The sequence below is a fragment of the Ursus maritimus genome, unplaced genomic scaffold (genome assembly GCF_017311325.1).
Source record: "Ursus maritimus isolate PB19 unplaced genomic scaffold, ASM1731132v1 scaffold_3, whole genome shotgun sequence".
Lineage (NCBI taxonomy): Eukaryota > Metazoa > Chordata > Mammalia > Carnivora > Ursidae > Ursus > Ursus maritimus.
The window spans coordinates 27,190,982-27,203,142 of record NW_024425563.1 but is presented as its reverse complement, the minus strand read 5'-3'; the positions used below and the strand labels follow the sequence as shown (position 1 = coordinate 27,203,142).

Below are 12,161 nucleotides of genomic sequence, written 5' to 3'. Positions count from 1 at the left end.
CAGTTCAGTTTTTGGTAAGCTCTGAATTTCAGTTTTGACATGATACAAATATATCAGCTCTCTAGAATCTGAGATCACTTTTAACATGTATTTGTTGAGATTGTAATTTAATTCTACATTGTAGGTGGGAAAGAAGTTCAAATTCAGTCTAGATTTCACAAACATCTTGCAAGAGCTGTCCATAAAATGTATGAAAAGTAGACACTGTCACTGTCACTAACTGTTCATAGTTGAGAGGTTCAGTTTAGTATGTATTTTCCTTTCCTGATTACATAAATGCATAATATTTATGGGGACTGAAAATTGAGTATAGGTATATGTTTTTTAAATTGACTTTTATCTATTTTATGTGTATTAGATGTGTAATATAAGAAATGTTTTTAAAAATCTGCAGTGCATTAAATTTAAGTTTGTAAAAGGATTATTAGGATTCTTTCCAAGCCACGAGCATCCAGGGGGCTTCTGGTACAGCATGTAAAAAGCTTAGAAGTCCCCACTCTGTCCTAACAAAAAGCTGAGCTAACTGAAAAGTCAACAACTCTTCTTAGATCCATAACAGAAGTAAGGTCACAGGACAAACCCCTGCCCCCAATATTGGTGAGAATGACAGGCAAATAGAGAATCACAACCTACTGAAACAGTATTCCTAATTGATCAGAAAACATTTTATTCAAAATAATAGCAACAAAGCATTTGATTGTGTGTTTGTATATCTCATCTATATGCTTATATATATAAGTGAAATGAATGACAGCAATGATACAAGGGATGGAAGGGAGGATTAGGATTATGCTGTTATAGCCGGGGACTTCAATATCCTTCTGTCAGAAATGTACAAATCCAGCAGCCAGAAAATCAGTAAGGACATAGTTGAACTCAACACTACCACCAATTAGTTGCATATAATGGACATCTGTAGACTACATCATCCAATAGAATATACATTCTTCTCAAGCAAAGAGCATCCAGTATATTATTCTTTTGACTAAACTTTTTCAGTTCTCCCTCTGAAAGTCTTACCTCTAAATATATATTACTGTTCTACAAAATTTTATGTGTGATAGTTTTGAGAGTGCAAAATGATGTTTTATAATGCCCATTATGGAATGATACATTATTGCCATAAAGCAACATGGTGTATTACCTCTAATAGGGCACTATCTGGAATATCATTTGGTGTTGCCAGGGACTTTTGTGAGATCTGATAAGGATAAAATAATCTTAAAACCAAAAACAAATATGAAAATGTTCTTTCTGAACCAGGTATTAGTAACTCTCAACCTGTAAAAGATAGAAATTATGACCTGTTCACTTAGACACACTTATTTGACCATTTGTGCTCTCTAAAGAATTGTGTAGTGCGTCTCAAATTCCAGTTCAGTGGGAATATCACTGTGTTCCCTGGGAGAGTTTCTTCCTTGTGCATTAAGACTACAAATGCATTGAGTGCAAGGCTGAAGGGATGGAAAGTGATAATTTTATATAGATTATGTGGCATAATAGTGAAATGGGCCACACTTAGCTTCTTCCTTTTGTTCCCAGGTCTGTGTACTTTTAGGATAGGAGAGACAGCAACACCCACTAGTCAACTGTGCCCATTTTTCCCTAGCCCGTGCATTCTGGCCGTGAAGGAGACAGCACATACTGACCAATGATTTAAGCCATATACTGCATCCTGTAAGATAGCACTCCAATACTCCAGGGTACTATCACTCAGATGATGCCATAACTGACCTTTCAGTAGGCCACTCTAGAATTTTATCAAGCCAGATATTTCTAGGTAGTAAAGACATGGTAAGACCAGTGAACTCTGTGAACATGAACCCATTGTCTCACTTCCTACTCTGTGAAATGAGTCCTTGGTTGAAGGTAATGTAAGACATGACATCATAGGGATAAGTAATGCTTCCTCTAGGTCCATGACAGAAATACTGTAAGCAAGGAAGACAAATCCATATGCATACTAAACATCCATATTCGTGAGAATGCCCTCTCCCTGATAAAAAAAAAATAATAATCCAATATATTCAACTATCCATCAGATCATCACCTGCTTTCCCTGGGGACTATATCAGCTTGTAGCTTATTATTGTCCTCTGCTCTTGGTAAATTAGACACCCAGCTGTGACAGTAGCTAAATGAGCCTTGGTGAAGCAAAATCCCTGTTGCTAAACCCATATATGAGTTCCATCCATACCGTCAAGGTTGGTTTGTAAATGAACCCATTGAGCAAACACCAGAAATCTAGTAAAAGAAGCTTATTGAGATACACAGGAGGATAACCTTGAACACTTGATTATTGACAGCATGCTTTGCAGTGGATGCCATCTGGAGGGCTCTTACATAGGACAGACTTACCCACACACACCTCCCCCAAACTCCTTATCACCAATGTTTAAATATTATTCTAAGTCTCTTTCCAGTTGATTAACCTTTTAGGCACTGCCCATGGATCTCTGTGGATCTATACCACCAGCTATGTCCCACTGCACAAAAAGTGGATAACAAGATGGCACCACTTGAAATTCTTCCCTTGTGGAGAACTGTTTGTCCATGTCTTCCATGGCCTTCCAAAGTGGAGCTGTAATACAGTGGAAGAATATGTGCAGACCTTTCCCTAAACCAGACCATCTTTGACACTATGGTGTACAGATCCTCTGTAAACCAGTTCTTTTCTTTTATTTAAGTGACCACAGGGGACTCTCCATGAGTCATAGTTGTTTGTTGACGGGTAGGTGGGAAAGCAGTAGGAGCATATGCTATGGGAGTCTGAAGTATCTCCTTCATGTGCTTTACTTGTAACTTCCAAACCTGCAACGGCATTCTTGGATACACAATTTCCACTTTACAATGGAATGATGCTGTGTACATTTGACTTTATGACTGGGTGAATCTGATAACACACAGTTTATTATGCTCATTTTTAAGTAATATAGTCACTTAGTGAATCATCTAGTGATAAGTTCCTCATAAGAGAAAGAATAGAAGACAAGACACATAAAAAGAAGGAGGCCACGTGTGACCATAAGGGAAGAGATTGGAATAATACAGTCAAAGAAGCCAAGAAATTCCTGGGGCCACCAGAAGCTGGAAGAGGCAAGAAAAGATTCTCTCACATAGCATCCAGAGGGAGTGGGGCACTGCCAACACCTTGATTTCAGACTTCTGCCTCCAGAACTGTGAGAAAATAAATCCTTGTTGTTTTAAGCCACCTAATTTGCTGTAATTTATTATAGGAGCTCTAGGAAATGAATATAGCTGTCCATTTCATTCCCATGGATCTGATTATCATTTAATCATTGTTATAAATCACTGCAAGGTCAAATCACTCAGCTCCTAGGGCTTTTTATTATAACTCTCTTTTTCTCTGATGATTAAACTTCACTAGTTGGCTTTTAGCATTGGGAATCACATTGTTCCCATCAAATCAGTTTAGTATGTCCACTGTCATCTCCAGCCTATAGAGAACAGCTACCACAGAGCTTTTCAAAGATTCTGGTAATCCACTCATGATAGTATTTCTTAATGCCTTGGTGAAGATCCTCTTGTGGAATACTGACACCTCTAAGAGGTATCTGAGAAAGTCACACATAGATCCACCTTAACAACCCTTTTCCTGAGTAATGTTTTCCAGGGCAGTTCTTGCATTTTGAGCTCATTCATATATGCCACTTTTGAGTCCAGGCTTTAGTTTACACATCCAGCAATTCACAGGGCCTCAAACCAACACATTAAATCCTGAATTCTAGGCAAGCACATGAATTTGGCTTGATACAATCCTTTGTTTTGTCCTTTTTGGTCTAATAGTCTTAGAATAAACTCTTATACATGCTTCCCTGACTCTTGATAAAAACTGACATAATCCTACAACTCTTTCAGTATATAGGCTAACTCGTGCCAAACCATACCTTGTTTGTCCTTCCTCACCACTATCCTTACCTTAGCATGAGATCTAGCTGGGGTGCACACTTAATACACAGTACAACTCTATAAGCCTTATACTGGGCTCTAGACTTAATCCTCAGCCACATCTGCCATGTAAACACAGGAGATAAGTAATTTTCTGTAGAGTTGTCATAAAGGCTTTCTAAATTTCTCTCTGGGCCTTGTGTTGGACCTTCAAGGCTTTCAATTTAACCTTTTCCTTATGAACCCTTTCTGGTGTAAGAAATACCATCCTATGGCACAATCTTTGTCATCAAAGTGACTAATTGGCTCAGCCATTTGATCTCGCTATGCTTATCCTCCACATGCACCCCATTCTATGCCACCGCTTGTGATATTTTGAGTAATCATGATGCTACCACATGCTGCATATCACCAGTGTCCTATTTCCCCCTGGCAAGGAGGTTATCCATATGTTCTTCAAATATGTGAGCAGCCCAAGCCTAGATTCCATTTTAAAGTCTGTTTGCTGGGATCATTCCTAGTACCAATTACTGTTTTTGACAGGGTCCAGCAGGCACAGTCAAACTGGTTAATTTGAGAAGTACTTAGAAAAGGGTTGTTTATAAAGGAGAGGGCACTGTTTAAGGAAATCAAAATGAAAAACTAAAGCACCTTAGAGCTAGCTACAAAAGAAAGCAACTCACCCATAATCTGAAGGAATAAAAGGAAGGAATGAATCTCAGAATTCAGAGAGAGCTAAAGAGTAGAAGGGCTGACCATAAAACCAGAGATATGGTCTTAGGCACATAAATGGAGTCACTGACAATAACAGATCAAAAAGATAGAAGCCAGGGGAATAAATACCCAAACTCTGTCTGTCTTTCAGACCTCAAATGTCCTGTTGATGTTTCCCATTGACCAAATTCAACTGGAGGACATCACATACTCACTGATGCAGTGCAGAAAGAGCAGCCTCTCAGGGCACAAAGCAGAAAGGAGAAGGGCGGAAGGGACATCTGAAGAAGCAAATGAAGAATATCCAGCAAAAGCCATGTTATTTTATCTTTTAATGTGTTTTTAAACTTTATTTGCTAATATTTTGCTTAGGATTTTTGCATCTATATTCATTGTGAAATTGGCCTATCACTTTCTCTCTTGTACTAGCCTTGTCAAATTTTGATATCAAGGATGTGTTGGCCTCATGAGTTGCGGAGTATTCACTCTTTTTCTATTCCTTAGAAGAAGAATATCTATAGAATTAGAATTCTTTGTTCTTTCAATGCTCAGTTGTGACACAAGACAATTTTACTTGCATTACACTTTGGGCAAAGCATGTTACATAATCCCACCTCATTTCAAGAGGGTGGAGAATTGCAATCAGTCACCCAGTGCTCCTGGAAAGAGAAAAGAAACAACATTTTCTACCTCTTGACTCACTTCTCTTTTTTTCATTTTTAAGGTTATCTGGGTCAAGAACTGCAGAGGGTCTGAGACGCTACCCAATTACAAGCTAACAAATTTGCCTGCCAGAATTTCATAGATGACAGGGGAAGACATGAGACTCCAGGGTCAGAGATGAAGCACAATTTATTGTTCACAGAAATAGCAGTAGCCAGAATATCAGCATTTTGCCCTAATTCCCCCAGGGAGATACAAAGTCCGGATGACACATGCACACACAGTGAGTTCCTGTGCAGGGTAGAAATCCTGGGCTTAGAAATTCTGAATCTTTTATAGTGAACAGTAAACACTATCCCTATCTTCCAAGACTGCTTGCTATACAAACATCCTTCAAAATAAGTCTGAAGAAAAGTTACTATCTCTGCTCAAAAAACATGCAGAAGTGCAAGAATCCTATGGAGAATGGTTTTTCAAGTGACTTTTTTAAAATGTACTTTTGTATCTAACAGAGATTGATCATTTACATTGTGAATAATAATTTATCAAATAAAGCAACTCCCTTTGCTCTATTTTTCTTCTGTTTCACCCTTGAAATTAATATTGCCAACATTTTTTGTTGTCTGCTTACATACAACTATTACAATTTTACTAAACATCATTACTTTTAACCTTTATGATGTCATTTCACTAGGGGTATATATCCGGTACACAGCATTTAGTTTACTCTTTTAATACAATATGATAACAACTATACTAGAGAACTTTAATCTATCTGAACTTATGCACTGTGATATTTTTAACCCAGTTTTTCTTATATGTACGTCTTCCAGCTAACCTTAGAAAACCAAAACCAAAACCCCTTATTTCACAATAGTTCTTAAGTATGCTGATGTTCCCTTTTTCTCTCTAGAAATGTTTATAATTCCACCCTCATCCTGCTAGCAGTTGCCTTTTAAATTTTAAACTAAATATTTGAATATCTACTTTCCTAGCTATCTATTGACCCTTCTCCCATTAAAAAGACCTGGAACACTTTCATACCTCTGAACACTCCTGTAGGAGACATTTTATTGGAATAGTCAGGGTATTATTTTTGTAGATTGATTTTTTTTTTTTTGCAGTATAGATTTTCATTTGAGGAATCACTTTTGTTCATTACATTGTTTCATAATCATGCAAATGATCATTTAGAAAGGATCTTGATGTTGTAGTGCTCACTGCCATTTCTCATTTATGATACCATGCCCATCCCTTACTCCCAGTTTTAAGGTTGGCTGGAGTACAGAATGGGTACACAGAGATTTGTGATATGCTTTCTGCTTAACAGTGTCTTTCTACCGTCTTCACAAATATTTGCCCCAAAGCAAAATTCTTAGGTTACTTTTTTTTACCCTCAAAATTCAAAATCCTTCAATAGAAATGTTCCTCCCTGCTGGCATTTAGTGTTGGAGACGAGAAATCTATGATGTTGCTATTGATTTTATTTTCTTGTGGCTAACTTTTCCCCTCTAACTTGAATGCTTATAGAATTTGTCCAATATTCCTGAAATTCAGAAATACCATGAGCTTCTGTCTCTGTGTCTCTATATTAATTTTCCCAGTACTTGGCAGATTCTTTACACAGCTAAAGTTATATGTCTTTTTAGCTTAGGAAAATCGGCTTTAAATCTCTCTTTGCTAATTGTTTCTCCTTTTCTATTCCATTCTAGGCTCATGTTATCTCTAGTGTAGATACAGCAAGATTATTAAACTTATTATTTTTGCTCATCTACTTAATTACTTTGTCCTTTCCCTCTAAATTCTAGAGAACTATCTTGAGCTAATCCATCAAATCTCTATTTTAGATTCATCTTTAAAGTATCAAATCTGCTGTTCATTGCCATCTATGTGTTGTTTTTGGTAATTTAGCAATTGTTTATCCTGTGTAATAGTGATTTTTCCCAGTATCATTATTTTGCCCAAAGGATGCAAAGTGCTATCAAATATCCTTAACATGAATCAAGAGATTTGATAAATGAATATTTATTCTCATTCCTCAGAAGGGTCCCTTTCTGATTTTTGAATCTCTATCTATCTAGCGACTATTCTTCATCAGCTTGTTTTTATTTATTTGCAGATATAAAATTTTGTCCTATTTTATTATTTAGCCATCTATCTAATACAGTCCTCATTAAGGAGAAAGAAGGAAACGCCTTCTATAGTTTCATTTGTTAGTGGGCCAAGGGAAGTATCGTCATCAGGTCATAAACTAGAGGAATGCAGATACTATGAAGGCAGGAGAACCAACTGCTAAATGAGCTGTTGCTTTCCAGTATGCTAAAGTTAGGATTTTAGTGGGTGGCAACCTGACTTTTCCCCCACTGATGGCTCTCTAACCAGATACCTCTTCTAGTCTCTTCTGCTTTGGATTTTCAGGTAGCTGTCTAAATTGAAAACTATAGTTCCAGAAGAATTGAAAAGCGTTTAGCAGAATATTGGGGAAAGTCTGTGCTGTTGAGCTGTTTTTCCCCCTTAGTGGGTATTCTGCCAGCCCTGTAGGTACTGCCCCTTTCCCTATATGAATTCACTCGCTCTAGCTGATCTCTCCCTCTCGGCTGTATTCCACAGATCTTCATACTAGGAGCAAATGCTATCTAGTCAGTAGCTTCATCCCTAGGGTAAATAGTGGAATTCCCAAAGACCCTTATTTGCCTCTATCTGAATATTTCTCCCTTGATGCTTGCCTCCCCAGCCCTTCCTTCTCTAAGATGGGACATTCTCATACACTGTCTTGTGAAAATCTGGTCATTTACACCACTGTAAACCTACTGTTGTCTGAGTTAAATTATTACCTGTTTATTATCAATCAGAATGGTTCCCAATCTAATCCCATCTGTAATTTTTACCATTTAGAAATTTCCCGGAATGTCTGAATTGTCCACAGAAACCTGAAAATAACATCATTTATAGCACTTCCCTCCTTGATGTTTATTTCCTTAAAAACAATCACCATGCGCCATGCTTTTGCTAAATAAAAAAAAAAATTTTTTTTAGATGTCCTAGAAAATATGTTGCTGAAATATTGGCAAATATTTATGTAGAACAAATAATAATATTTAGATTGAATTCCCTGAGCACTAAACTGAAGAGAACAGCTCATTAACTACTGATTGGAATTAGGAGAAAAATTCTCCCCTCACCCCATTCTCTTTCTCTCTCTCTCTCAAATTATGTTGTGTGTGTGTGTGTGTGTGTGTGTGTGTGTGTGTGTGTGTGTGAAATACTGCTATTTGAGTTATAGAGCTTCACTTTAAATTCTTTTTCTAGCAAGATATCTTCTATGTAGCCATCCAGATCCACTATCCCCATTACCTACTCCACTCTTTGCCCTGAAACTGCATGAATTATGCCAACAGAATTCTATTTCTCCTGGTTTCCTTCTGGGTTCTACAAATGGGAAACACAAGCAGAAGACTGGAGGAAGGGAGAAGCGTGAAATCAGAGTACTTATTTCTCCAGTTTATGAGACCACCTAGGGTTGACTATCCCATAACAATTGGTTTCTGATCCTCTCAGTTATCATCTTTACACTGAGCATTCTCAGACCTCTCCCTCTGCACGTTCATTTAAGACTAGGGGTCAAGACAGCTTATCTCATATTGGCCCTGAGTTCCTGCACTATTCCTTTAGTTTTCCTAAATACTGCCCACACTTGATAAGTCCCTTTGTAAATATACCCTCCTTGAACTTTCCTATTTTGAGTGTGCCATCAATTTCCTATTAAGACTGATACACACACCCTGTTCATCACTGTAGGTCTCTGACATGCATGTGGTCAAGGTTATTCCTTTGGCTTATTGGGGATGGAGCTGTTACAGTTTACTTAACAAAGTTTATCCTTACTCCAGAATGTCATCATTGCCCCACAGGGAGTTTTCCTCCCATGGGAAAAAAGATAGTTCTACTGTTTACCTTGTTTTCAAGAATGGAATGCATTTGTTTGTTTGTTTATAAATAATTCCAGTTGTTTTACTGGGCTTTTAGGATGGATCGAAGGTAAAAGTAGAAAATAAAAAGTGAAGATTCAAATTGCTGTATTAAAACATAGCATCTTTTATCCTACCTGTAAAGATTTTTAAGATATATTGACTATTCTACAACTACATTTAACCTAAAATAAATTACTTGAGTTGAAAGTTAACCCTAGCATTTGTTTGTTGGTTTTATAAGTGCACTTGAAATTTTTAAAAATTTTAATGTGAAAATATGAAAAATAAAAATGTTCTATTTATCTTAAAATATTAATTTCAGGAACAAAACTGTATTTCGATTTTCACTAAACATCTAATAATAAAGCATTTCTAGGGATGTTTTGTCTTCATACAACTTATGATACTATGAGAAACAAAAACAATTAAAATCAATAAAAAGATAAAATTCTATTTCCGTATTGGGTAGCCTCTGTATTCCTCTATTAGCAGTGGACAGAAATGCTGATCATCAAATACTCCTGGATCTTCTAGGGACTAGGCCTCTGGGACACTATAATCTTAGGAGCTGTTTCTGAATGATATTTCTTTCTGATCTCATCTATTTCACCATCATCAAGTATAAATGAAGCCAGCACTGGAATTTGAGAAAAATAGTTCTTAGCCAGGATATGTTTGTGTTTGATCTTGTGAATAAACAAGGGTTCATATCCCTGAAAAGAAAAGAAAATCAAATTCTGTTAAATGTCACAGATACATTTTGCCAAGCAAAAAAATAAAAACACTTTCATATCTCAGTGCCTTTGCTTATCTGTTCTCTCGGCCCAGAGAACATTGCTTCCTACTTTGCCTATCATCTTTCAGGGCTCACCTCTGATGACGCTCTAAACTTGAGGCCTCTCCTGACTCTCCCCCTGACCTCTGAGCCCAAACTAATCCCTCCTTCTTCCTTACTTGCAAGTACTATTATGTATTTTAGTTGTATTATTTAGTTCATTCTTCCTTCAATTTCACTATCTGCTTGAGGATCTCTCCAGTATAAGGAATACTCCTTGAAGGTTCAAACTAGGTTTTTTTCATGTAAGGGTCTCTCAACACCACCAAAAATCAGTATTTTTGAATGAATGATCTTGTCACCTTGGTTCTCTCTTTAAATCTACTTCAACACTGATACAATTACTGACTTTTGACTGAGTTATTTTTTTCTAAAATTGGCACTTATCTCTCGTCTCCAGTGTCCAAAACAAAGATCGCAATGGTATTCTGACAGTATAAACCTCTCTTTGCTCCCCTTTTTACCACCTTAGATTCCCACCTCATGAGTCCATTTTCTATCTTCTAAATAGAAAAAAAACCTTTCTGCCTTTATCAAGCCTCTGTACCTTTCTACTTTTATTCTTAATTAACGTTTAGGCTTCTTCTCTCTCCACAGCTAGAATAGTACTTTGAACTTTTTCTGTTATGTAGCACTGCCACTGTGTAAGACTATCTGTTTTCTAATGAGAGTGGCAGTCTCACTCTCTCTTCCACTGGTATTTAGAGGCCTGATTTTGTATTTTGTGATATCCTCAGCTTTCCCAGCCTTTATTCTAGCTAGGGGTGGGCATGTGAGAAGTTTCAGGCCATTATACATACATACATACATACATATATATATATATATACATATACACACACACACACATATATAAACATACATGGATATATATAACAGAAGCCATTGGACAAAGCATACAAGAGAGCTTTTTAAGAGAATGCAGGAGATGATGTAGCTATTTTATCCCTAAGAGTCCACAAGCATGAGAATGAAAGTCAAATGTTAAATACAGCTGAAGAAAAAGTTAGAGGGCCTGGGTTTCTGTGAACATTGTGGAGCCACCATCCAGACCCCAGACTGCCAACCTCTGGACTTCTTGCTTGATGGAAACTAACTTCACATTTGATTAAGTGATTATCAATTGCTTAGTCTGTTATTTGCAACCAAACTTGAATACAACTGAAACAATGAAGAACTGCGTCCTTTACACATCCTTGTTTTTCTCCAAGCACATAGCACAGTATGTGGCACATTCAAAAGAAAATTCTGGTTGAATTAATAAGTACCATCTATTTCCTTTATTAATCTTAATCGACCCTTCTTTTCAACCAAATCACAAATACAACTTGTACCTCCTCCTAAAATTTGTTTTCTAAAAGTAAGACATCCTTCACTAAAGATCCTTCCATCGTGTCAAAACAAAGGTAAAGAAAGCCTGGAGAAGAGGAGCCAGAGCATACAGTACTCCGGCAGAGAGTACCTGGTAGGAGTCTACTGGGCGTATTTTTAAGTCTCCTCTCTACAGACACATATACCAGGGCAAAGTACTCATCCTTTGCACTAATCTGTGTTCTACCACTTCTTAGTCCCTACTTCATTAAGAAAACCAATACATTCCTGTTATGCAACATTAAATTACATATGTATAGAACTTTATAGGTTTTCAACCGGGGATGTACTGTATGGTGGCTAACATAATATAATAAAAAATTATAAAAAAAAAAAAAAGAACTTTATAGGTTTTCAAAGCAACTTTATAGAACAAAAAAGTGAGTATTACAAGTAAGAAAAGCATATTATGGTACGTACAAGCAAAGGAACAATAAGCAACTTCTAAAGATGTCGAATATATATCATCCTCTTCTTATCCCCTTTTTACAGATGAGAAAACTAGGGCACTGAAACATCAGCAATTTGCTCAACTTCTCCCAGCTCCTAAGTGATAGAGCCAGAATTCAACCAGGGCTGCTCTGATCCTCTCCACTGATGGCATGCTTTTAGCTAACCTTCTTAAAAATTTATGACAGAGAAGGCAGGTCTCTATGTCCTATAGATTATTAGTTACAGAAATGGGGAAATGCTGGGTC

General features: G+C 37.0%; 1 protein-coding gene across 1 annotated transcript in view; it reads right to left on the bottom strand.

Moving 5' to 3' along the window:
• Positions 1 to 9,787: 9,787 nt before the first annotated feature.
• The window catches only part of IQUB (IQ motif and ubiquitin domain containing), a 45,065-nt gene continuing 42,691 nt past the window's right edge, over positions 9,788 to 12,161 (bottom strand). Inside the window, exon 12 of the mRNA XM_008705900.2 lies at positions 9,788 to 9,970. Coding sequence (XP_008704122.1) covers positions 9,788 to 9,970 — 183 coding nt within the window. The remainder of the gene's footprint in view (positions 9,971 to 12,161) is intronic.